Source organism: Melospiza melodia, chromosome 13 (assembly GCF_035770615.1).
Source record: "Melospiza melodia melodia isolate bMelMel2 chromosome 13, bMelMel2.pri, whole genome shotgun sequence".
NCBI lineage: Eukaryota > Metazoa > Chordata > Aves > Passeriformes > Passerellidae > Melospiza > Melospiza melodia.
In genome coordinates this window covers 15,817,552-15,844,148 of record NC_086206.1, presented here as the reverse complement: position 1 = coordinate 15,844,148, position 26,597 = coordinate 15,817,552, and the positions used below count along the sequence as shown (strand labels likewise).

Here is a 26,597-nt window from a genome sequence, read left to right as displayed (position 1 = left end):
ATTCAGTGTGTTCTGTTGTCCTCTTGTGTGTGTGACAAAACTTCTAAGGTGATAATATTCCAGGTGGGAGGTGTTAATTTTGTATCAAATGTCTTTTGAAGGGAGATCTCCTTCTCTCCTGAGGCTTTTCTGCATTACTTGAAAAGTTTGTAAAGTTCAGGAAATCTTTTCCAGCGTTGCACAGAACCTGGCAGGGATGCAGCTTGCATCATCAGGAGTCTCAATATGCCCTTAGCAGTGGAGCACACCCCATGTATCCTCTGAGCATCCTCTTTCCTGGTCAGGGCCTGTATGTAGCATTTGTGATTTTTGCAGAGTGAGTGTTAAAAAGAAATAATTTCCAAATTTTTTTTAAAGGTCACTATCACTGAGCATCCACAGCTCCAACAAACCTCTTATCAGTAATGCTCTTTGAAGCTGGTTAACAATTAAAAATAGACTTGCCAAGTAATAAATGCAGGACCCAGACTTGAGTGCCTTGTACTAAATAAATGACAGAAGAACCTGGAGGGGAAGCACTTAAATTCAAAGGGTGTGAAATCCAACTAGTGTGAAATCCAGCACTGCTTGGCCTTCATTGCTGAGTGCAGCAAGAATACATGCCTCTCTTGAGAATCACTCCTCTGGACTTCCTTGCCATTCCCAGGGTTTTTAGCATGTGTGCACACTGCACACTGACAAGGATTACAGAAAGGAGTAATGTGCTGTCTTGTAAATTCTGTATTTCTGTAAATGTGGGTATTTTAAGCCCTTAATTGATAAGGGTAATGAAGCTTGCTTCAGTGAGCAGAGAGCCTTGTCTTCCTCAGGGTGGCAAGGTTAGGACTGTGTTAGAGCTGATTTTGTTATTTGATATAAGCAGTAGATCCACAGCTGCATTGACAGTGTAAGGAGTGATATTTGCTCTCATTTACACCTCTCAGCAGTAAAAACTCCTTGTGTGTGATGTGCTGTTCCACAGCACAGGACAGAGAGGCCATCTGAAGTAGGCAGAGCTGGCTCTAAAATGTCACATTGCTCTTGTAATCTGATGTGAGGCATCCAGAGCTTTAGGTTGTCAGAACTGTGAATGCTAAAGAGTTTGAGAACAAGTAGATAGAGGAGCTTGTGAAATGAGTTCAGTCATCCTAGTGAAAGTATTAAAGCTGATTAAAATACTCCTTTGGTTTTGCTTATGGCTCTTTTGGTAAGTGAAGGGGTCCTCAAGCAGTTATCAGTTCTGTTAGGGGTGTGGGACTACACCTGTGTTAAACAAGCATTAAATATTGAACACTGCTTTTATTTTCCCCCCTCCCTCTCCCCTCCCCAACCCCCCTTACCTTTCTCTTTTATGTAGTTTCACTAGTTCATCTGTTCTGTTCCAGAGTGAGTTGTGACCTCAGGAGCTGCATGAAGAATAGCCAGCATGAAGAGAACAAATCAGTCCAGGCAGAAGTGCAGAAGCGCCAAGAACATAAATGTAAATTGAGGGGGTTTAAAGTGTGGTATGTGTTCCATGCTGAGGCAGTAGTTTCCTGAACATAAAGCTTAACATTGTGCTAGTAGAAACCCTTTTGCCCTGCTTCTCTTTTGGCTGCCCTTAGTGTTGGGGCACACCAGAGACCTAGTCTGGATTGAAATCTTGGCTGGATGAGTTCTGGCCTGGATTGGTTTCCTGACAGTAGCTGCAGTTCTCAGGGTGCTTGTGCTAACATGAGGAATTGTTGGGCTGATGGAGGCAATGAGTGGGCAGTTTAAAGGCAGATATGGTTTCTTTGCACAGTGGGTATGTTTGGAAATGAGACCTTACTGCTTCCTGGGAGAAAGGGGTTTTTTCTTCCAAGGTTGAGTGCCTTTGTGGGATTTTGGGGGTTTTTTGCTTCATCTGCTTTGAAGGTTGATTGTAGCACTTTTAGGGCTTGGTGTATGAGCATATTTGGAGTACAAGTCCAAATGAATTAGGGGTGTGTGTAAAACAATGAAGCTTCTTAAAATTTCAGCATGAGGGTCACTTTAAAGGAGTCACCTGGTTTTGATTCTGTTTATGTCTGCTCCAGCACTTACTAATTCAGACTAACTTTTCTGTGACTCAAAAGCAAGGATGTCTTAATTTAGGCTCTGGGAGTTTTTGTCCACCACCCTTCTGCCATAGGTGCTTTCAAAACTCTCCTGGAATTTCCTGTTCCTGCTGCAACAACAGTAAACTGCACCTCTGTGTTTGGTACAGCCTGACATTAGGTTAACTAGCACTGACTTTAGTTCTCCTTATGTGCATCAGGGTGTGATTTGTGAGGTGACTAATAGTGCATGGGCAGCTGTTGTTCATGGGGTAGGACCCAAGTTACCATCCCAGGGATAAGCACTTCCTGCTCTTCCAATGTGAAGTCTGAATTCCCTTGTCCTGGTAGAGTATCACTACTTAGTGAGTACATATGCAGAGATAAAAGAAATAGCTGTTCCCCAAAAGTTTATTCTTGGATACCTGTTCATCTAGGTGAAGCCTTGGAGGAAAACAAAATCCAGATACTTATTATGAAGTCTCTAGAATGCCATGAAACTTGTTACACAGGTCTTTTTTTCAGGTGTGGGAGTGGCTGGTGTTGCCATTTTGGAATCATGCAACCCTACATCAGATGGCCAAGGAATCCTGTTCTGCTCAGACTTATTTTGAAGAAATATCTTCTGCTGTTAGCAGTTTGCCAGTAAATTAAATGAAAGCCTAAATTAATGTGTGATGGGAGAAAATACCACAAATACTTGATGATAAAACTAGGAATCTTTTCCAATATCTGCCTACAGTATAAGGATTCACTTTTTGTGCCAATGGATTTTACAGGCTGTTTAATCTGAAATAATTTTTGATTCTCAATTTAATACCTTCAGGTATTCTAATGGTCTTTCATGAGCTCCTTCATCAATTTTGCATTATGAAGACTTGGAAAAAGGGAGGGACTGATTAGTTTTATGATCTAACATCAGCTAAAAAGAAATTCCTTTGTGATTACTTCTTTTGAAGTGTAAGTCTTCCTGTATTCTACACCTGATTGGATTGTGTGTTTGTCCTTCTGAAATGGGCTGTCAGGTTAGCAAAACATGATGACTTCCTTACTAAATTAAAAAGGGAAACTTTAAAAAAATTATTGATAAGAGTATATTTCACTTGCATTTCCCAGCTTTCAGTAGAGAATTCTCTGAATGAATAAAGACCTTGTGTCATCTAGTGAGATGCACTAGCAATTATTGAAAGACATAGTGAAAAAATAAAACTGAGATTTGAAAGAATGGTAGATAGAAACTGAAGGAGAAATTAAGAATGGAACAAATTTTAAGAACATTAACTAATTTTGTCCCTATTACCTTCTCACTAGGCCTTTAATTCTCCAAATCTAAAATAAAAGCAAGGAAAAAAAACTATTCCAGAAATAAAACTGAAAATGCTTTTATCAATCTGCTTTCTTCATCAAGGCTTTCCTTGTCAGGTCACAGGATATCCCAATGACTTGAACATGTGTGGGATTTGTTGTCAGTAACTGCAATGATTTTTTTATCTTTTGTTACACGATGCAAGTTTCAAGCAGTTGACATTATTGTATCTGCTTTTCTCTCCATTGTAGGCTGCAGCTTATTACAGCAGAATTAGCAGTATTAGTTCTGGAAGAGCCATGATCTGGGGCTTTCTGCCACTGTCAGGTGCAAGGATTAAGAGGGAGCTTGTTCAGCAAACAGCTGAGGAAAGATGTGGAGTTGAGTTTCCTTCTGCCTGGCAGGGGGCCCTGGGTATATACTCTGTTTCCATGTCTTGCCTGAACTCCCTGAGTTTCTGATCCAAAGTGAAAGGTCAGCTTTATTCTGAGTAATTGCAGGAGATCACAGGTGTGTGCTACTTGCTGACTGAAAAATAGAGGTCAGTGCTGAATGAAGCTTCTCATTGCTTTGCATCATCTCATGGAACGCAATGAAATTGGAAAGAGCTCTGCTGGGATCCCTGGGCAGGAGTAGCAACCAGGAAGATTTCTCCTGTAGCTTATGGGAGGAGCAGAGAAAAAAGAAAAGGGGGAAAGTAAAGAAATGGCACAAGATGCATTTTGATTCTAACAGTGCACCAAGCTGGCTGTGGGTGAGGAATGTCCTGTAGCCAGGGACTGCCTTGGCTGTGCCCTTGGGAGTTTGTAGGGGTTAAAGGTAAAGATCACCTCTGATAACATCTGGGCCAAATTAGTTCTCAGTCGAGTTCATTATGGTGAATTATTCTGTCAGTGTGAAGAAAAAAGCTGAGAGCAGCTCTTTGGACAGAGAGTGCTGTGTTTATCTGTCTTACAGAGACCATGAAACTATTACACAGGTTAAAAATCTGGTCTCCTGTCTTGTTAGTAAGGAAAAAGTGAATTCCTCTAGATGTCAGTTTAGTGTAGGGATCCACTTAAAAGCTGTGAATCACTCCCTAGAACAATGTGCTCTTCTTGTCCTATTTAGACCAACCTCCCAGCACAGACACCTTGGTTAGGTAATCACCACCAGCACTGTCTTCTCTGATCCCCTCACAGGGTCAGCACTCAGAGAAACCATCCTTCTACAACTCTGCATTTTCCAGTTGCAGCTCTCATTCCCACAGCTGGTTTATGTATTTCTTGGGGCATAATCTTGACAGGCCCCTTTTCATGCAGAGGAGCAGCAAGGATGTTTATTAACCTGTGGTGAAGTTTGCTTTTTTACTTCTAGGTTCTTGCTTTCCTTATGCCCTCCAAGATGCTGAAATATTTCTCAGAATAATTGCTTAATAGTGGGTTAATGAGAATACCCTTTTTTCATTTAAAGCTGCAGTAAATGTTGTCCATTTTACTCTTCTTGTTTGCTTTCAGTACCAGTGTTGTAAGTGGCAAGGAGGAAATGAGAAAACAGCTGGAGATGGGTGTAGCAGTCATAACCAGTGAATATGGAAATGATTGCAGTAGCCAAATGAAAGCCTTAAGCTTTTACTGTGAGAAAATTACTTAGTGAAAGAAATTTACCCAATGTTTTAGTTTCTCCTGTTGGTAGTAACTCTTTGGTGTTTTGCATGTGAAAGGCACAGCTGGCCTGTTTGGATGTGTGTCTGTCTGCTTTAGAGTAAGTTATGCTCATGCCATGTTCATCTCTTATCAGGGTGGCTCTGCTGGAGGAAATGGAAAGGCTGCCTACCTGTTAAAGTGCCTTATCTTGGGCTGTGCTTAGCTGGGAGACTTTTCAGGGAGAAGATATGGCTGTGTCATGGTGGGAAGGAGAATGGCCAAGCACTCCTGCAGTTAATCTGCATCTGCTCATGCCCTAAAATACTTACATAGACATCTGTGAACTGCAAGCGGGGAGAAAAAAGTCTCTTCTCTATAAACCCTGTTGGATATGTTTGGTTTTTTTTTAAGTCTTTCTCTTGCTTTAAGTGGCATATACAGTGCATAACTGCAGACTCCTGGTTAAGGTTGTTTATTCCTTTATTCAGCTTTCAAAGGGATTCTTGGAGAATGCAGGAGGAACATAAGTCTCCCTTGTTTTTAACATTAGGCTTTATTTCCACTCCCATGCAATTTTTAATAAGTGGCTAATCTACAAGTGTCAAAGCCATGTCAGTTTTTGAGTGGGATCTGTATGTAGATTGACTTGAATTCAAGGCCTGAATGTGCTGCAAGGTGATAAGGTTGTTTGCACTATGTAGCTGCTGATACTTTTCATTATTTTATGACTATCAAAAATTGACTGACAGCATTTGGCTTCAGTGTGTCTATTGGAGTTTTAAATTTTTTTTCTCAAGTTAAGTGCGTATTACAGCATTAAATGTGTAACATTTAACGTGTGACACTTCTCAATTGCGTTAGTCTCCCAGCAGTTTTTATTGAGACTGTGCCTTTTTTGGTGAAAATACATATTTTTGTGTAATTTGGTGCATGAAACTTGATGCAGTTCAGGGTTCCTTAATTTTAACATGCCTGAGAGGCAGACAAATGCTTCTTTGATAGTAGCTTTATTATAAATAACACCAGTAAAAAATAGGCGCTGGCACTAGCTATCCCTGTCTCTGGGGTTGTACTTTCTGCATTGACAATGACAGCAAGTTGTTTTTAGTGCTTCTCCAATTCCCTTCAGAACCTAAAGGGGCTTCCAGAGAGCTGGAGAGGGACTTTGGGCAAGGGCATGGAGTGACAGGACAAGGGGGAATGGCTTCCCACTGACACAGGGCATGGCTAGATTGGATATTGGGAAGAAAGTGAGCATATCTGGGCTGAGGCTCTCCTGTGCTGTAGTCAGCAGGACAGCTGGCACTAAATTACTTTCTCTCAAGCAACCTTTTGGTTCCTTTCATTGGAATGACGTGTCAGTTGCATGAAAGGCACAGCACTTTGTATTTCTGCTTGTTCCAGCTTTTTAAATGGGCTGTCCATGAGCTGTCTGAGCAAGCTTAGGTCTGTTGTTTGGATGTCACAGCTCCTTACCTGGCTAATTGGATTGTGACAGTGCACTGAGCTGTTTGGTGTCACAGTGTCTGTCAGTAGAGCCTGCTGGGTGAGCCCATGTGGAAGGGCTGGCTTGAGCTATTAGTGGGAATTGTGATTTCAGATCTTTGATTTCTTTTTTGGTCGTTCTCCTTATTGTGAAATATTTTCTCTTTTGCTTTTTTCAGTCTTGATTTACTGCATCTTTTAACTTGCTGCTTTGTTTTCCTTTTTAGATTCAGTCATTGTGGAACCGAGCTGTTGGTGTAAGGTAGCAGTAACTGGTAGGAAGAGAGCTGGAGACAAAAGCCAGAAATAAAAAGTTGAGAGAAACTCTGCAGTTTTTATTCCTACTGTTCTGCTATAATGGTCTTAATTGTAGGAAATGGCACATGTCCTCCAATAAATACAAAACTTACCAGTGAGACCCACTTTATGAAAAAGGAGAATTAGAGTAAAGAAGAAAAAATTAAGTAAAAGAAATAGCAAATTATTCAAGACAGAGTGAGTGAGACGTGGCATGGACAGCCAGTGCAAAACTTGCTGCAGCAGAAATGGAGTCTTTACAGAGAGCTTATTTAATAGGAAAACACCCATACATTTTCCTCTCAAGTTTAGGGTACATCCTGTAGGGTCCCCACCCCGCAGCTGAAGAATTTTGTAATTTGTAAATCCACACTTCTGAGGAAATCTCAGCTGTTTCCTGAGATTTTTGAGCTATCCAAAACATCAAGTGAGCCAGCTCCTGTATATTTCTGTAGTTTTTTATATTGTTATTGTGACATTCAGTATATTGTGACATTTCCCCTGCGGCAAGAGTTTAGTTTAGAACAAGACATTTTCAGATGCACTGATTTTGATGGAAAGGAACTGACTATAGTGGATCCTTCGTAATAGGCAGGAGTGAGTGCTGATCCATGTGCTGAGTGTTGGAGCCGGGGAATCTGGGTCAGGATGCAGCAGCAGGCAGGGACAGTGGGAGTGGCAGTGTCAGGATGCAGCGTGTACTGGGACAGTGGAAAGGGGTAGGCAGGGATAGAGAGGTGACACAGAGGTGGCAGGCTCGGGGTGCGGTGGCAGGCAGGGATGGCGGTGACACGGAGCTGGCAGGGTCGGGGTGCAGTGGCAGGCAGGATGGAGGTGACACGGAGGTGGCAGGGTCGGGATGCAGTGGCAGGCAGGATGGAGGTGACACGGAGGTGGCAGGGTCGGGGTGCAGTGGCAGGCAGGATGGAGGTGACACGGATGGCAGTGTTGGAGTGCAGTGGCAGGCAGGGATGGCGGTGACGCGGAGGTGGCAGGCAGGGATGGCGGTGACGCGGATGTCAGTGTTGGGGTGCAGTGGCAGGCAGGGATGGCGGTGACGCGGATGTCAGTGTTGGGGTGCAGTGGCAGGCAGGGATGGCAGTGACACGGAGGTGGCAGGCTCGGGGTGCAGTGGCAGGCAGGGATGGCGGTGACACGGATGGCAGTGTTGGGGTGCAGTGGCAGGCAGGGATGGCCGTGACACGGATGTCAGTGTTGGGGTGCAGTGGCAGGCAGGGATGGCGGTGACGCGGAGGTGGCAGGCAGGGATGGCGGTGACGCGGATGTCAGTGTTGGGGTGCAGTGGCAGGCAGGGATGGCGGTGACACGGAGGTGGCAGGCAGGGGTGGAGGCGGCGGCCCCAGCCCGGTGCAGTGCCGCGTGTCGCCGCTCGGGGGCAGCCGTGCCCCTCCGTGTGAGCCCTGATAGGCGCGCGACAGGAAACGGCGTGAGAGGTGACAGAGGGACAGGGGCACTGGCGGGGTCTGAGGTTCTTTACCGGACGGCTGTAGGAATCCATCCATTGCTTTCTCACAGGTACACCCCCACTGTGAGTGTCTTTAACCTGAGTCTTACTGCGGGCATTTCCTTGGTGTCCCTGTACACCTGTGTTCCTAGGCTGGCAAACTTCCTGACAATGTGAGCCAGAGTCTCCATGTGTGCCAGTGTCCTGTTCCTTGGTGGGCATAGGATTTTCTGCTTTACAAGTCAGAAGTGGTGCCTTCCTACTCCACTATAGAATTATAGAGGACACTGGCAAATTTTGGCCAGTTGTCTCGCTTTTAGGTGACTTAGCAATGTTGTTACCAACTGATATTGACAGTGAATGTGAAGGTCCTTGTGAGGGCCCCACCTCTGCTCAGAGCTGCCTGTGCTTGTTTCAAGGTTGCAAACCTCTGCTCAGCACCAAAGTCGCATTAGCTTTGTAGATGGACTTTTGCCATTTTTCCCCTCCATCTTACATATTTTATTGTTACTTCCTTGCCCATTGACCACATTTTTATGTGTTATTTAGCTACGTCCTTTTTTTGTTCAGACACTTTTGGTCACCTGGACAGCCTTCTCTTCTCTCTGCAAATACCTAAGATAATTGTAAAGCACTTTTGCAGTTGCTGTAGGCCAAAGACCGGCCCTGTTCTGATTGCCTGCTGTCTGGTGTTAAGTACTTACATCATCTGGTGTACTTCAGCTGTTTGTCCATATGGATTTGCTCCGACTTGAAAAGCTGACTGGTGGTGAAGGAGAGGAGAGGCGGGATCCCTGCGGGGAGTGTGCACGAAGCCATATGTCGCTATTCCTGGGGATCTGGTGCCCTCTGGAGACTGTGGCTGCCCACGACATCACCGGTGTCAAGGCACCACGCTAATTTATGTCCCTTGTCTGGGCAGGCTGAAGAACAAGATGAGCTGTATTGTTTTTACAGCAGAAGTGGATGATACTAGAAAAGACAGTAGAGTAACAGCAAGAACTCTCTAAAAAGAATCGCAATTATTTATCTTGTAATTTTTAAAGCTGATGGAGACTTGATAGCTGTGCTTCATGTTTATGTCTTGTGTCAAATCAAAATTGAGTACACAAGATTAAACATAGATATTTGAAAGTAGTATGGGGATTTTAAAGTGTTGAGTTAGCAATGGAGATTAAATATTTATATTAATTCACTTAGCTGGTCTGAGAGGCCAGTCAGTCTAATGGGAAAATACAGAAGTCTCTTAGCAAATCTGGAACTGGATTCAGGAATTTTTCACAGGCTTAGTAAGGAAGCTGGTTTTTTTGTCACTTTCTTCGTATCCAAAATTGACCTTGGTATTTTTTAATGCTTAATGAGGGGTATAAGAAATGGTATCCTGATGCAGGGGAGGTGTTTGGTGTGGTTGGGGACCACTTTATTTTTACAAAGTAAACCACCTGGAATAGAGACGGACTTACAAAATGCTCCTTTACTATAATCTTATTCCTTTCATTTGGGAAAAAGCTGCAAAATGATAATTCATTTTAGCTCTTATTACTCTTGAAACAACCTTCCTGCAAAATGAGAATACAGGAGTTTAATATTTTTCCCCAACTGCAGTGAAGAGCAGTGGGTGATCTGAGGAGGCACAAAATCTCAGTGTCATGCTTGCGTGCAGCTACTGTCAGTTACAGCTCAGGCCCACCAAAATGCTGAGCTTCTGTGGTGTTGTTTGTTTGTGACAGTATGGATAGATTTAATACAGGTGTCATGAGATCCTTACGAGTCCAACCAGCTCAGAGTCCACATCATTTACACTGAAATAAGATTTTACCTGTGTCTCCTGCTATGGCTCATTCAGCCAAGGAGGGATGCACAGTGCATCTTGAGATCCACTCAGGGCCCAGCAGTGCCAGAGGTGGGAGCAGGAGTTGAACTCCAGGCTGGTGACAAGAGACATATTTGCCTGACTCCTTTATGTCCTTATGTTGTTCAGAGGAGTTTAGACTTGAAGTAATAGTAGTTTAATATTAAATAAATGCAGCTTATGTTCTTGTGCTTAATTCTTAGTGCCTTTTCCTGGAAAAGTTCTGCAGTTCTCAAATGTAACACTTTCTTTAAGGTTGGCTTTTTGTTTTTAACAGTGTGGTAATTTTTGTACCTTTAAAATTTATAGCAGAGTCTGCCTCTGATATTGCTAAGTTACGTGAAATGATTAAACAAGCTCAGTAAGGAATAATACTGCTGTGCATCTTGCTGGTGGGATTTGTGGTCTTTGAGGAACAGGGACATGTGTATCACTTAATCTCTCTTCCTTGCTTTCCTTCCTCTCCAAGAAGCTGATACAGTTGTCTCACTGCAGGCAGCGTTTTGTGATTGCCTTGGTTTGCAGTGTGATGGGCTTGTGGAGAACTACAGCTCTCACCTCCTGTTTTCTGAATATGATTGGGATCAGTTGGGTGTTTCCAGTTGGGCAACTTGTCCTTCTGTGGGGTTTGTGCAGTTGTTAAATACATTGGATGGTGTGCAGCATTCATTCTCTTGTTTTTACAGCAGGAAGGTGAAATGGAAGGTGAGGCAGTTGACGCTATTGTGGAGGAATCAGAAACTTTCATTAAGGGAAAAGAGAGGAAAACCTATCAAAGACGCCGTGAAGGTGGGCAAGAGGATGATGCTTGTCACATACCACCAAACCAAGCAGATGGAAGTGAAGTGGTGCAGGATGTCAGCAGTGGGGTGCAGATGGTGATGATGGATCAGCTGGATCCAACTCTTCTTCAAATGAAGACCGAAGTAATGGAAGGTGCAGTGTCTCAAGAAACTGAGGCTACTGTGGATGACACACAGATCATAACACTTCAGGTTGTTAATATGGAAGAGCAGCCTATAAACCTTGGTGAGCTTCAACTGGTCCAAGTACCTGTACCAGTGACTGTACCTGTTGCCACCACGTCTGTGGAAGAACTGCAGGGAGCTTATGAAAATGAGGTTTCCAAAGGAGGCCTGCAGGAGGGGGAGCCCATGATCTGTCACACCCTCCCTTTACCAGAAGGCTTCCAAGTTGTGAAAGTGGGTGCAAACGGTGAGGTGGAGACACTGGAACAAGGTGAACTTCAGCCACAGGAAGATCCCAATTGGCAAAAAGATCCAGACTATCAGCCACCAGCCAAAAAAACAAAGAAAAACAAAAAGAGTAAGCTTCGCTACACTGAGGAAGGCAAAGATGTGGATGTCTCTGTATATGACTTTGAAGAGGAGCAGCAGGAGGGTTTGTTGTCCGAGGTTAATGCAGAAAAGGTGGTGGGCAATATGAAGCCACCAAAACCAACAAAAATTAAAAAGAAAGGTAAGTTCCCCATCTGCAAATGGATTTTTAAAAATGCTTTTGTTGTGGTGATTGCAGTGTGACTGAAGCAAATGAATATGTGCAAGTGGGAGGAGAGCAGACATGCCCAATGCTGCTTGCTCACAGTCTAATAATGCTTGACTGCAGTGTTTCTGGGGCACACCTCCCTTCTCCTCTCTGTAGGCTGTCAGGGAGATCATTTTCCACCAGTATGATACTGTGGCATTCATATTCTCATACAACTGTGACTGAAAAGATTGTTCTCTTTGCTGTACTGTACATGTAACAGTTTGTGTGCATGTTTTACATCAGGAGCCAATGGTATCATTAATTTTGTGGGCTTTTTCATAACCAATTGCTGGGTAAGGTAGATGGTGCAAAATACAGTAATAAGTATGTTTGATTTTTGTTAAAACTGTAAGTTAAGGAACCCTTTTTAGAGTGCAGAAGGAACATTAAGTCCTGGCTTACCAGTGAAAATTTAATCCAAACCAGCCACAGGCAATGCAGTTGGATTTAGTGGTGCATGGTGGTTCCTTGCAGTACTTATACCTCCAAGAATCTTTCCTCTTGTATTACACAGTAGATCACGCTGCTGTCAAACACTAAAGATGGTTTCCTTCATGACCAGGTGTAAAGAAGACATTCCAGTGTGAGCTGTGCAGTTACACTTGTCCTCGTCGTTCCAACCTGGACCGCCACATGAAAAGCCACACCGATGAAAGACCACACAAGTGCCATCTCTGTGGCAGGGCTTTCAGGACAGTCACATTGCTGAGGAACCACCTCAACACTCACACAGGTACTCTTGGTTTTGTGTGCATTGTGTTTATAGGGTCTGCTCTGCCATCAGAACAAAGTTGAAGGTAGACCCTTCTTGTTTTCCTACTTTGTCTTATGGAGCAAGGTAAAAAAGAGGAAATGGCGTAGTTGTTTTCTGCCTGGTCAGATCACGTGCAGAGCTTATCCTGTTCACAGGTACAAAATCAATCCTGGGCTTGATCTCAAGTTACCTGAAGTTATAGAAATGTTCTCTTTGCCTTGGGCATTAGCCCTCATGTTTTCAGCTTGTTGTGCCTTACTGCCAAAAACAAGAGTATAATTTATAATCCCTCATTTTCTCTGCTTACTGAATTTACATCTGACTGGCTGATTTCTAATGTGTAAACAACCAAGTGGTACAAAAATAAAGTAGTCTATTTCCTCACTGAAAGGATATTAATTCTCTAAGATCTTAAATCTATTAGTTATTTATACAAAACCTCTGACTTCTGTGCATTCTGTTGCTCTAATTTAATCTTTCAGAACATGAAAACAATCTTGCTAATTCACTTCAAAACAAAAAAATTTTTAAAAATCCACAACCAGTGCTGCCTTGTATTTTCTTTTGTCATTAAATCTCTTTGTCACTGTCTTCCTGTCTTGCTGCACACCATCAGGTACTCGCCCTCACAAGTGCCCAGACTGCGACATGGCCTTTGTGACCAGTGGAGAGTTGGTTCGGCATCGCCGCTACAAACACACCCACGAGAAACCATTCAAATGTTCCATGTGTGACTATGCCAGTGTGGAGGTATGGGACTTGTTACACTGCTGACTGCTTCCTTGTGCACTTCAAAGCTTGTTCACCATCTGTTACAAACTCTGTTCTAGGCATTTCCTCTCTGGCCATTTGGTTGAAAGGCTCTGGGAAAAAGAAATTATAAATCAGGGCTGCTCTTGGAAGCAAATGGTGGGGTTTCCTCAGTGAATCAGAAAGCAGTTTGAGATCACTTGCAGAAATTCTAGGTGATACCCATTTCCTCTTTGGAAACAATAGTTGTCACAGTTTCTTAAATGATTTGTCCTTTAAGCTGATTGCAGGAATTGTAGTGTTCTTTGTGTTGAAGGAGACAGACATTTCCTGCTGCAGTGGGATGTCCTTTCAGTCCACAGTGCTCTCCCATTTTAGAAACATGCATTCTGCACATCATCTGTTTATGCCATGAAGGTGTCTGTAGCTAAAACTAATGAGCCTTTGTCTCAGTATTGGTGAAAAGCAGCTTTGCTAATGTTAGATGATACTTAATTTGCCTGAGCAGATTAGACATTCTTGAATGCCTTCCCTCCATGCAGTATTGTTAGATATTTTATAGGACAGCTTTTATACTGTGAAAGGAAATATGAGCCAGATGACGAGCTACAGAATTTTTAAAAAATGGGGTGTCTGCAGTGGAAGAAGGCTACAGTGGGAGAGCTTATATAGGGGCTTCAAGGTTTTTTTTTTTCAGCCCACGCTATGCCTGCAGTGCTGTCACTTCAGGTCCTGTGGTTTGAGTGCTGAATAAGTTATGTTGCAGAGGTTTTCATAGTATAAATTAGGAAAGAATAACCAAGTTGGTCCTTATGAGGTCATGCTGCTTTTTGTAGGCACAAGTTGGTGATTAAGCAGCATGATCAGGCTGGGGTAGAAAATGCCATACCGTTGGTGTTCTTGCTTTGAGCTGGGTTTGTACCTTCTAAATAAAAGCAGGAGGAGAAAAGAATTAAGCTTCCCCACATCATTTCCCTGAGTCTCTCCAGGATATTTTAAAATTTTAGAGGGTCTTCAGATGCTGAGATGATCAATAACAGTAAGGTGAGCACAGAGTCTAAAGGCCTCATTGAGTGTGGGAACAAGCATCAGGCAGGACTTGGAGTGAAGCTGGGAGGCAGGGTAGAGGGGGCAGGAGCAATGGGAAAATGGCACTGAAATGTGCTTGTTTGGTTTTGTGCCTAAACTGCTTTAAACTCTTGACTGGTTTCTTGTGCTTTTGGCAATCTGGCCTGCTCATCTGTGCTAACTTGAGTGTTGCCCTTGGCTTGCAGGTTAGCAAATTGAAACGCCACATCCGCTCGCACACCGGGGAGCGCCCGTTCCAGTGCAGCCTGTGCAGCTATGCCAGCAGAGACACCTACAAACTGAAGAGGCACATGAGGACCCACTCCGGTACTGATTCTGTGTTCTCTTAGTGTCAGAGTGCTGGGGCTACAGTGTTGCTGGCACACAGGAAACAAATACTAATGTGTAGTTTAATATAAAACCTTTATAAAGTGTAGCTGAAGAGAATGCACCATGTTTTGTGAGCACTTGTAAATTTAGAACCAGGTTAAATTACTTCACCGAGAAATGAGCTTGGTGGATTCTGATTTCTAGTTTGACTGTGAAGTGATAAAATGCAGGCATCTCTATTATAAACAGAAGAAACTTCTGTTTGCTCTGTTCCAGCTGAAGAGTAGGGCCATTTGTAGTTTCATGCTTCAGTGCATTTTTAAAAGCATCTCATGCATGTTAGTTCATAAAGATGCTAATTTTTTCTTCAATATAAATAGGGATGATTTTAGCACAGAATGTTACTGCAGTGCCAAATTAATCATATTGCTAAAATTGATGGGGAGAAACATGCCCTTTTATGTATACATGAACATCAGAATCTCCACCCCAAAAAATCTGATATCACTTGTTCTCTTCTGTCAGCATGTAGGTCTTGCCTGTATTTCTCAGAGTAAGAATAATTTAACTTCCTTAAGAATTGAACTTTAGTTTCTTGGTAGAAAGACACTTAGTGGAGCTAGAACTTGCAGAGAAAGATGTTATTGAGCGCTTTGTAGAATTACAATTTCTGTGTGTTGCAAGTTTTCTGGGAGGTTGTTTGGGGATTCTTGGTGAGATTTCTTTTTAATAAAAGTACTTGTTCTATTTTTTCCTTTTGCTCCTGAAGGAGAGAAGCCATATGAATGTTACATCTGCCATGCTCGCTTCACTCAGAGCGGTACCATGAAGATGCACATTTTGCAGAAGCACACGGAGAATGTGGCCAAATTCCACTGTCCTCACTGTGATACTGTTATAGCGAGAAAGAGTGACCTGGGTATGTGTCTCCCAAATGTGGCCATTTACTGATGGTACAAAGCTTCCCAGAATTAGAGTTCAAATAACCCAATTGCTCTTTTAACCCAAATACCCCGTCTGGTAACTGCACAGCATAAAGCACAGCTTCACATATGGGGCTGGTAAAACACACCTTTAGCTTATAGCTGCTGCAAGTTAAAACAATTTTCAGTTTCTTCTCATTATTTGGTTTTTTTTTTTGTTTTTTTTTTTTCCAAGCATACAAGGTAAGTTACTGTTTGCCCATAGATGGAAGGCATTTATTGAACTTGGATTGAGATTTCAATAGCATAAGGATTGGGATCTAAAAAGCAAGATCACGTGACTTAACCTCCTGCACATTGGAGGCCCTTGTTTCATGCAGAGATATTTTCATCAAGTTAAAAGATTTGAATTAGAGCAAGTATTTAACTTTCTTGGATTTGGAGCTGTGTGCTCAAAAAAGCCCTGAGTCCTTGCAGTAGGACATTGCTGATCTAGTGAGCAGTACCCAGTGTGATTCCAGCAGGCAAGCTCTTATGTTTCTAGAAGGTGACAAACAATATCGTGCCCAGAGCAGCTGAGGGAAAGGAGGAAGCCACGATTTGGCAGAACTTTCTGTCTTTAAACAGAATTATCACCCAAGTAATGGGAAGGCAGGCTCTCTTCCAGTAAAGACAAGTGCTACAGTGAGAGGCAGTTTGAGAGAAAGGCAGTCAGTTGATGTCAGGAGCAAACAAGCTGATTTACAACAGAGGAAAACTGATGTTAGCTATGAAGAATTTTTCTTCTAATAATGCTTTAATCTACCCTAAGCTACCTCGTGCAGCTGTGGTATGCTCTTAGTTGGAGGATTTTAAAGAAGTGACTAAAACCTTTTGGGGATTATCTGCTGGTATCCCTGTTGCCTTCTAGTCCTGTCACTCTGACTTCTAATCCTGCAGAAAATCCTGTTTCCCCCCACTGAATTACCTGGCTTCTGGCTGTATCCAGGCAATTCAAGTTAGTCTTAAAAATAACAGTCCACAAGACACTATAGTTTGACAGTCATGTGTCATCAAATTCAAGTATCCTGAATCAGCACAGATTGCAAGTAATAACCAAATCTGTGGAAAATCTTAATGGAGTTTTTCTGAGAGCTCTTTCTGTCTAGTAATGGTTCTAGTTGGTTTTACTTGTGAGTCCTTCAGGTTTTTAGTTGAATCCTAAATTCCACTGTTTTGGCTGAGCTTGGGAGGATCACTGAAGGACCATGGGCTCATCTTTCATGCTTGGAAAGCCACGGTGGTGAAAGCTTTTGATTCTTTTTCCTGTAGGTGTGCACTTGCGGAAGCAGCATTCCTACATTGAGCAGGGCAAGAAGTGTCGCTACTGTGACGCTGTGTTCCATGAGAGGTATGCCCTCATCCAGCATCAAAAGTCCCACAAGAATGAGAAGCGCTTCAAGTGTGACCAGTGTGATTATGCCTGCAGACAGGTAAGCTGGGGGCACCCCTTAAGAGTGTTAGGACAGGAGCTGAAGGTATAGGATGGAAATCTTAGCTTTTAGTTATGACCAGATGTCGCTCGAAATAAAAACAATGTGGACACTGGACTCTCCAAGGTAAAAGAGAGGAAAAGTTTAATTCTGACTCCCAACATTTATAGATTTCCAGAAGTGACTGGATTGGAGGATGACAGTGCCACCTCTCCAATGACACTGGACAAACCAACAGTCCATCAAATTTCTCCTCCTTCATAAAAGAATACAAAACAATAAGTTATTTACATGAAGTGTGCAAGAAAGTTCATTACAAGAATGTAAACATCAGAAGGCTTAGAAGAACTTAAAAAAACAGGGCAACAACCAGCTGTCAGGATCAAATTAGCTCTCTAAATTTTTTGAAGGGTGTAAAGGAGACTACAAGTGGCCTTTTCTTGGTGTGATTCTGTCCTGTAGAGAAAAACCTTCTAATTCATAACCTTGATGTACCCCTTAACCAAAGAATAAGAGTCCGTATAGGATGGGAAGAGCTAGGACTGAATATGCCATCAATCAAGATGTTCTTGCATTGCTGTGGAATCATTCTTTTCCTGATATTAACCATAAAATTTTGGCCTTGTTTTAGCTGAAAATTCACTTTTCTGTATCCATTGACACAAGTTTCCATTTTCCCTGTCCATGCCAGGAGCGGCACATGGTCATGCACAAACGGACCCATACTGGAGAAAAGCCTTATGCCTGTAGCCATTGTGATAAAACCTTCCGCCAGAAGCAGCTCCTGGACATGCACTTCAAGAGATACCACGACCCCAACTTTGTCCCTGCTGCCTTTGTCTGCTCCAAGTGTGGCAAAACATTCACTCGCAGGGTAAGGGAATATGCTTTGAACTGGGGAGGCTTGGGGTGGAATGAGGCTTTTTTAGTCAAGGGGAGGGAAATGTTTACCCAAAAGGAAAGATGGGTGAGGTACAGGGTAAAATATGAATCTTGTAATAGAGCCCTTCTCTTTAAGAGGGAAAGAGAGCAGAGAGAATTGAGAATTGGTACCAACAAACATTAGTGTTCACATCATGAGCAATGTGGAAATGCAACTTCATTCCTAAAGCTAATGAATGTACCCATTTCCCCTAAAGAATCTCTCTTTAAAAAGCAAAAGGCATAGTTACCAGAAATGTGTTTGAAAATATAGAGCCAGAATGTCTGATCTTGAATTCAATGCATGTTTTAACTTTTCTTGTGTTTTTGATCTTTCACTGAGTAGAACACAATGGCCAGACATGCTGATAACTGCTCTGGCCTAGATGGTGGGGAAGGAGAGAATGGAGGAGAGACAAAGAAAGGCAAACGTGGCCGAAAGAGAAAGATGCGTTCTAAGAAAGAAGATTCTTCTGATAGTGGTAAGAGCAGCTCAGTACCTTCTGAGAGTTACAGGTCTGTGATTCACTGTGTGTGTTAGCTGCTGGTGTGCCAGTTCTGCAAGTTTCTTCTGGCACTTGAAAGAGTCTTGTCTGGTTGGCAAACACAGAATATGGTGATACATGGCCAAGTAGAGAAAGATGTATTGCCTGTGAGGGATAATATAGAGCCTGCTGTCCCAGGCCTGTTCCAAGACAGTAGTTTAAAAACACTGTCTGACACCCCTTGTGTCAGCTGTGCCATTCCTGCCTTGCCTGTGTGGGAAACTCTCTGGTAATTTTTTTCGGAGTCCAAAAGAGGCTGTGTGGTTCTGCAGTGCGTTGCTATGAAATGTTACTTGATCATTCTTCAGCATTACTGGGTGGCATGTCCAGACAACTCCACCACTGAATAGTTTGGCTACTTTTGTGGAGAAAGGCTGGCAACATCCAAGGGAGTGGTGGAGATTAATACTGTGTGTGAAGGAAAAACTCAGTCCTACTCCTGTCTCCTGGCAGAGGAAAAACTTCATCATGTCTTCAACAGGAAGAGCCAAGTAGAGTTTCAAAACCAACCAGTTCAAAGATGATTTTGCAGAAGGAATGTTGCTGATTAGTCTTTTATCTGGAATGCTTTATCTAATTAATCAAGGGGTGTAGGTTGGGGGAACAGGGATATTTCTGGCTAGACAATGCATATCTGAAAATCTAACATGGCAAACAAGTTTTAGGTTGGATATGATCAAATGATTTGCAAACCTTGATTCAAAAACTATAGAAATTGATGCTTAAACTCATGTTTGTATAGATCTTCAGAAAAATGTATTAGGTGAATTAAGCACATGTAACTAATGGTGCATTTAAACATGAAAAGGTAATGGAGGCAGGGAAAAATAATTGATGGAAGGTAATTCAAAATGTGGCATTCTGGAGTATGGCATTCTTAGTATCTGATTTGAAGTCTTCCTGGGAGTTCAGCCTGTTCTGAAAACTCATATTTTATTTAGTTGGTTTGGTCTGAGTTTAAAACAGTTTTTTGTAGGGGAAGCTTGTCAAAAGTCAGGCTTTTTAATGAGCTGATGATATGCAGTGAATGATGCCAGGCTCTGTGCTGAGGGAGTCCCTTCAGCTTCAGTGGAAGTGGCAAGTGTGGGTTGACCTCAGAAGTCATTTGATAGATATGAAGAATTGACCAATGAGAGCTGAGTAGCTGTAAGAAAGATGTGCTAATCACTTGCTTGAGGAATTGCATTATTCACTGTTGTGTTTTTTTTTGATTTCTGCAGTTTCATGATGTTTGGCAACTACTAAATACCTGAGAAATCCAGTAAATAAATCCCTCATGAGGGGAATCCTTTGAGTGATTGTAAAATCATGCAGCTTGTACATGCCCCAGTGTGAGTTGGGGTTTTTCCCTTTAGTCAGATAAAAGGGAGTATCCTTGTGGCCCTTGTGTTCTTGAGTGAAGCTACTCCTGTAGTGAACAGCCTTACAAATTTAAGGGCAATCATTTTGCTGTCCAAACAATATTGTTCTCTTTGACATCTCTCACTGCTTTTTGTCTGCTCTGGGTTTGTCAGAGCATTCTGAACATGCTGATGGTCCTCATCTATTAGGTTTAAGGAGTGTTGTGAAGAATGAAGTGTAGAGCTTGAGGGGTAGGAGACTGGCTCTTGGATGCCTGTTGGGGTTCTCCTGTTTCACGGAGATCCTGGAATGGCTGCCACAGCAATTTACATGGGATCTACCTCTTCTATCCTCTTGCCCCTCTATTTTCCCCACACTTCTTGAAATCAGCTCATCCCCCCTGTAAACATCCTGCAAATAGTCCTGTGTGATCCAAAATGGCCTTCCTCCTGCATCCCATTGTGTCCCAACCAGGAATTCCCTAACTCCCCATAGTACCAAAGGTGATCTCAAGAGCTGCTTCCCATGACTGGGATGGGTTTCACATCTGGTGGCTCTTCTGGGAGTGTCCTGGACAAGAAGTTTGTTCCTCAGAAGCTGTGAATTTGGGCTCCCACCTTCCATTGAGCAATGCTGTGCTCCTCTGTGTTGTTCAGGTGGGACTTGGATGGGCTGTTGGACCCTCTGATGGGCTTGGGAGTAGCCCAGCCATGTGTTATTTGGTCTTCCTTGTGCTGTTGTCTCTGAGCTCCTTTGTGCATGTGCAGAGTAGCTTTTACCATATAATCTAACATAATTAAATTACCTTTTGCTTTCTGAAGCACAGCTTGTTCTCTCTAAGTGAGGGTAACAGATTAACAGTCTGTGGCAACAGCTTCTGAACAAAGGCCTTACTTGCCTTCTTTCTCAGAGCTGATCCCTCAAATCCATCCCTTTTGGATGAGATTTGATGGTGCTTCTCTGTAGATGGATGTGTTTTATTCTTGTTAAAACTGAAGATTTATCTGACATCCTTTCTTACAGAGGAAAATGCTGAACCAGATTTGGATGATAATGAAGATGAGGAGGAGACAGCAGTAGAAATTGAGGCTGAACCAGAAGTTGAGCAAGAGGCTCCTGCACCACCTCCCAGTAAGAAAAGAAGAGGAAGACCACCAGGCAAAGCTGCTGCGCAACCAAAACAATCCCAGCGTAAGTCACTGAGTGAAGCTCTCACCTTACCCTCCTTGCTTGGGCACCTTTTGCCTTGATTTGGCCATTCTTGTAGATGTGATCCCTGCAAATGAGATTATTTTAAAAGTAGGTAACTGTACTTGTCTCTGCATTGCTAAGAACTCACCTTGAAATTTGTTGCAAGGGTTTCCTGGTCACGAGGGAACATGGCCACTTCAGGCCAGGCTAGAAAAGAAAGGCCATTGTGTTTGTTTAGTATTGTTTCATTTCCTAATTGTGCAAAGTGCTCACTTCTTTTTGTACCAGTTATGGTGTCTCTGCTGACATACAGTCCTTGGGAAAACAGCTGGCAGTAAAAACATCATGGTGCTCTTACCTGGCTGGCTTTTGCAGGTATTGCCACAACTGAACTTGCTTCAGGCTGTTAGTTCTGAGCAAGGACCAGTGCAGGTGTTGTTTCAACTCCACAGGGATGTAGTTAGAAATAGACATTGTAACTGTGCACAGTCGAAGTAAATACATTTTAGACTCAGAGTAGGATGGGAAAGGGAAATCAGTTCCTTTAAGGAGGTGGTGGCTTCCTCAGTGGCTTGGCTGTCTTCTCAGTGATACAAGTGTGGCCTGTTTTCTCTCTGGGGTTATTCTCTGGAAACATTCAATGCTGAATTTGTCATCACTAATTTCCCCTGAAGTTTAAGTTTTGTCTTAGGCCCATATATTGATATGGGGTTTGATTTCATTCATTATTCTATGAAATCCATTGTTTGAAAGGTGTTTGAAAGGTATGAAAGTGCACACTGGAGCTGTGGTACTGGGGGCCCATCTTCATAAAGGGACAAGAAAATAAATGCTTGATGCTTGGGTGAGTGAGGTGGGTTGAATTGCTCCCCACTGATGTGGCAGTGCTTGCTGTGGACCTCACCTTCCCTTGCCTTGGAATAGTCTCACCAAAGACCTGTTGGAGGCATGCAGGCTGGCTCTGGAAACAGCAAAATAATCTGTTTCTCTCCCTCTCCTCCTTTGTGTCTGCCCTTCCAGCTGCAGCAATCATTCAGGTTGAAGACCAGAACACTGGTGAAATTGAAAACATTATAGTTGAAGTGAAGAAAGAACCTGATGCAGAAACAGCAGAGGAAGAGGAGGAAGCTCAGCCTGCTGTAGTGGAAGCTCCCAATGGAGACCTCACCCCTGAGATGATTCTCAGCATGATGGACCGGTGATGGAGGAAGACCACGTTGGCTGACTGAACTGGCCTGGGCTGTGTTTAAGCGGCTCAAATCTATTTTTTTCCTTTTAATCTTTTTTCTTGGCTTTGGGAAGTGCATCATTTTAGACCATTTTACCAAACATACTGGGAAATAAAACGATGTTAGAATGTGATTTAACTAGAACTTGCTGTTTTATGTTAGCATTACAGGATCATGGAACATTAGGAAATATTTTGGAGTCCTTGAGGGTTTCCTCTGAGATGCTTGATTTAGTTTTGCTCTGAACTGCATTGTAAAGCTGGTCCAAGGGCCGTGTTTACATGCACCAAGTTTTAATATACAAAAATGGAAGCCTTGACTAGAGTATGTGGAAAACCACTCCGGACTTGCCCTTCCAGTTCCCAGAGTCCTTGAGCCTCTTCTCTCAGTAGTGTTTTTAACTGTAAATGCAGACTTGGGAGGGTTCTAGACTTTTGAAATGTTTTTTTGGTTTTTTTTTTTTGTTTTGTTTTTTTGTTTTTTGTTTTTTGCTTTCTCCCACTGAGTAGCTCCGGTTCTCCAAGTCGGCTGCACATGGTAGTTTTGGCATGCTCCAACTGGTTTCTGTCCTTAATATGCTTTGCTTTCTGCAAAGCATTTCTGTAATGGTCAAGCTTGTAAATAACTTTTTTTTTACATTTTAATCTTTTTCCATTAATTAAGAGGTATGCAAAAATGCAGTTTAAAGAAACCCCAGTATTCTAATCCCTTTCAAACTAAGTGACAAGAGAATTGATAGAGTGTAAATGTTGGAAAAGCTGTTGATAAGGTAGAGAAAATATGTACCCAAACTATTGCTTGCAGAACAAGAGAAACCCACATGTGAAATCTGGTTTTGAAGCACAAAAGAATTGTATTTTATAGAATCTTAGACTGGCTTGGGTTAGAAGGCACTTTTACAGATCATCTAGTTCTACCCCCCTGCCACAGGCAGGGACACTTTTCACTAGACCAGCTTCCTCCAAGCTCTGTCCAACCTGGCCTTGAACACTTCCAGGGATGGGGCAGTAAGTTTCTCTGGACAACCTGTTCCAGAGGCTCACCACCCTCACAGGGAAGAATTTCTTCCTAATAGCCCATCTAACCCTGCCCTGTGTCAGTTTGAAGCCATTCCCTGTTGTCCTCTCTCTCCATTCCCTTGCTAAAAGTCCCTTTCCAGCACTCTTGTAAGATCCCTGCAAGGTTCTGTAAGGCCACAATCAGGTCATCCCAAAACCTTCTCTTCTCCAGGCTGAATAACTCCAGCTCTCTCAGTCTTTCCTCATAGGAATGGTGCTCCATCCCTCAAATCGTGTTTGTGGCCTCCTCCGGACTCGCCCTGACAGCTCGATGTCCTCCTTGTCCCAGGGACCCCAGAGCTGGATGCAGCACTGCAGGTGGGGTCTCACCTGAGTGGGGCAGAGGGGCAGAATTCCCCCTTCCTGCTGCCCCCAGGGCTCTGGATGCAGCCCAGCACACACAGCTGGGCCATGTCCAGTCTCTCCCACCAGCTCCCCCAAGTCCTTCTCCCCAGGGCTGCTCTGGGTCTGTTCATTCCCACCCTGATTGATCCCAAGTGTTGCCCCAATCCAGGTGCACCACCTTGCACTGGCTCTTGTTAAGCCTCATGAGATTCCCCAGGGCCAGGTCCCTCTGGATGGCCCTGTCCTTCAGGTGTGTCACTGCACCCTAAGCTTGGTGTTCCCAAACATGCTGAGGGTGTTCTCCATCCCTTCATCAATGCCATTAACGGTGATAGTGAATAACACTGGTCCCAGTATGGACCCCTGAGGGGCACCAGTCACTGCTGTCCATCCAGAGTCTGAGCTGTAGACACTGCCCTCTGGATGTGACCATCCAACCAATTTGAAACATATAATTAACTTTTTTGAGTTATAATTTCACAAATACATTTTCTTTGCTCTATCTTGTAGTTGTATTTTGTGTTTATGAATCCTATGTTAAGACAAAAGTGGTGATTTATGAGTGGGTCACTGCAGCCCTCAACCTGGGCCAGGAAATTTTATTAATAGGTCAGTAATTCTACAATTTTTGAATCTCTGATAAAGACAAAAAAAGGAATAATGTGAAATACAAATGATGCCTGTATATGAAAATGTCACATGTTAAAATATGTAAGCTTTTTATAGAGCCTCAGTCTTGCTGATTTCAAACAAATTTTTCTTCTATGTATCGCTTTTAAGAGAGCTATCAGTTTAGCTATCAGACTCTAGGTTGATGCATTTTTGTACTTAGCTGTACTGTGTGATATTTTTCATTATTTTAGGAAGCCAACATGGGAAAAAAAAATACTGTTATAAAATATGTAATGGGGTTTGAAAGCTGGGAAGGAGAATATACTGCTGTACAGCTAATAAATAATAATGGATTAACACGTGTGCTCACTGGCTGCTTTCTTTGTGTACATCCACGGTGCGACCTGGCAGCCATCTCCAGATGGAAAAGCTGCTCTTCCCAGAAGGATGCTGTCAGCAGGACTGGCTCCTTTCTCTCTGCTGGTGTTCCCTCTGCCCCATGCCAAATGCAAGGTACCTGTCCATGACCTTAAATCAGAGTGTGCTGCTCTGTGTGTAGAGGAGGGAGGATGTAAAATGCAAATGTTGGTGTTGACAGCTTGAGCTTGGAGTAACATGGGAGTAGTTGTTACTTCTGTTTGTTTTGACTGTGATTTTAAATGGTTATAGCTGATGGTTTAGTTAACAGGAATATTGTTTCCATTTCATTCTGAAAACATTGGTGGAGTTTCTGTGGTGTGTTTTTTTAATTGCCTTTGACAGCAGTTTAGGGTGCCAGCTGTTGGCAGTCACTGCAGGTTCAGGTAGAACCTCCTACTGCTGGTATGGGAGTCACTGTTGGCAAATGCACTACTTTATTTTGCACTGTTTTACAGGAGACTGTAACCAAGCACAAGAATTGCTAGTTCTGGCTTTCACTAGGTGTTTGGTGACTCGTTATCCCTGGTCTTCCATGACTTGCCAAGGAAAGCCTGCCTGGAGGTGGAAGCTCGGAGTCCTGAGCAGGCTCTGGCTGAGAAATGGGTAAATCCTCAAGTGCTTTCCCAGCTGGGCAAGGGGCTTGTGTGCTCAGAAGCCAAAAATGTTTTTTTTTTTTAGTCTGAGGCAGTGCTGAGGTGGTTTTACATAAGCCTGGAGCTAGGGAGGCTTTGTGGTGAGTGGGAAAACCAAAGGGGTCCCTGGGATCTGTAAGGAGAAATTCCATCATGTCTTAAACCCTGTGGCTCAGCATGGTGCTGACAGGTGGGGTGTGAAGGATGATTGTTTCAGCTGGTGGCCCCAGGAGGTGCCACACGTGCTCCAGCAGAGACCTCCCTTGGTCTGTGTGAGTGTTCATGTGCAGCAGCTTGTGCTGTTGTACCCAGACATGGGTGACACCAAACCAGGCGCTGCAGCTCTCCTGGAATTCAGAGTGGCTGGGGGAGGTGGCTGTGTGTGAACAGCTTAATGGGAGGCTGAAAGGACAAGAGCTGAGAGGTTTATTTGTGCAAAGACCACAGGTGTGGCTGGTGCTGAGTGGCCTCTGTAGTGTTCGTCTGAGGAAACACCACTCCATGAAGGGTTGTGGGCTGTGACCATGTGCTGGCCTCATGCTCCACCCTTTAAGCCTTTTATGTGCCCACCCCTGGGGTGGCGCTGCCTTGGTCAGTCAGGGCCCAGGTGAGCAGCCCACACCAGGAGTCCATGACTGACAGCTCAGCCAGGGTATGGGTGGTCTGGGGATGAGCAGGGCGTGGCCTCACCTTTAGCCAAGCCCCACCAGACACAGGCACTGGCAATCCAAGAGGTTGTGAGATGTGCAACATCCAGTCTCTGCCAGGTGCCTGCCACAGGTACATCCCCCTGTGCAATGCCCTTGCGATTGCCTCTTCCAGCTCCAGTGTCCCTGGAGCTCTGGGCTCTTTGGCTCTCTCAATCCTAACCCTAAGCATAACCCTAGCCCTTAACCCAGATCTGAGGAGCAATTTCTGAGCAACTTTTTTATTGTGCTCTGATTCTAGAACTTTCTTCACACACCCCAGGAGAGGTTTAGTGAGGATGGAAGCTGTCACCCTGTGGCCATCCTCCCTTTTTCCCCAGCCTGGCGTGTTACCTCGCTATCTGCTCAGTTGACCTGGTTTCTCTGTGCTTGCTCAGTCAATGGTTCTGTTATGCAGACTGGGTTTTATTTGATTTGAGCTGAGGCTCCTGCCTTGGGCAGGGATCTCTGCTTGTGCCTCTTGCAGGCTTCTGGTTCGCCCTCAGAGGAGCTGTTCTGGAGAGATGCAGATCAATATCCCAGCCTGCTGCCAAGGACACGCATCCAGGGCAGCATCCAAAGCCTGAATGTGGACAGAACAATTCTGCTCAACCCAAGAGCAGTTATCAGTGCTGGAAAAGCTGGGCTTTGGGCTCTGAGTGGAAAGCCAGGGCTGGGATGGATCCAAGGAGCATTGCTGCCTCTG

The 26,597-nt window shown here is 43.6% G+C and overlaps 1 protein-coding gene across 4 annotated transcripts in view; it reads left to right on the top strand.

The window, feature by feature from the left end:
• The window catches only part of CTCF (CCCTC-binding factor), a 34,756-nt gene extending 10,240 nt beyond the window's left edge, over positions 1-24,516 (top strand). For 2 of the 4 annotated variants that reach the window (XM_063167967.1, XM_063167966.1), the window contains exons 2-11: positions 10,753-11,545; positions 12,177-12,347; positions 12,985-13,118; positions 14,393-14,513; positions 15,286-15,435; positions 16,751-16,911; positions 17,603-17,785; positions 18,179-18,314; positions 20,742-20,909; positions 21,930-24,516. In XM_063167967.1, the coding sequence (XP_063024037.1) occupies positions 10,765-11,545; positions 12,177-12,347; positions 12,985-13,118; positions 14,393-14,513; positions 15,286-15,435; positions 16,751-16,911; positions 17,603-17,785; positions 18,179-18,314; positions 20,742-20,909; positions 21,930-22,111 (2,187 nt within the window). In that variant the 5' untranslated portion in view covers positions 10,753-10,764 and the 3' untranslated portion in view covers positions 22,112-24,516. Of the gene's footprint in view, positions 1-1,364; positions 1,460-10,752; positions 11,546-12,176; positions 12,348-12,984; positions 13,119-14,392; positions 14,514-15,285; positions 15,436-16,750; positions 16,912-17,602; positions 17,786-18,178; positions 18,315-20,741; positions 20,910-21,929 lie in introns of all 4 variants that reach the window. The other 2 variants (XM_063167965.1, XM_063167963.1) reach the window with 2 other exon arrangements.
• Positions 24,517-26,597: the final 2,081 nt, after the last annotated feature.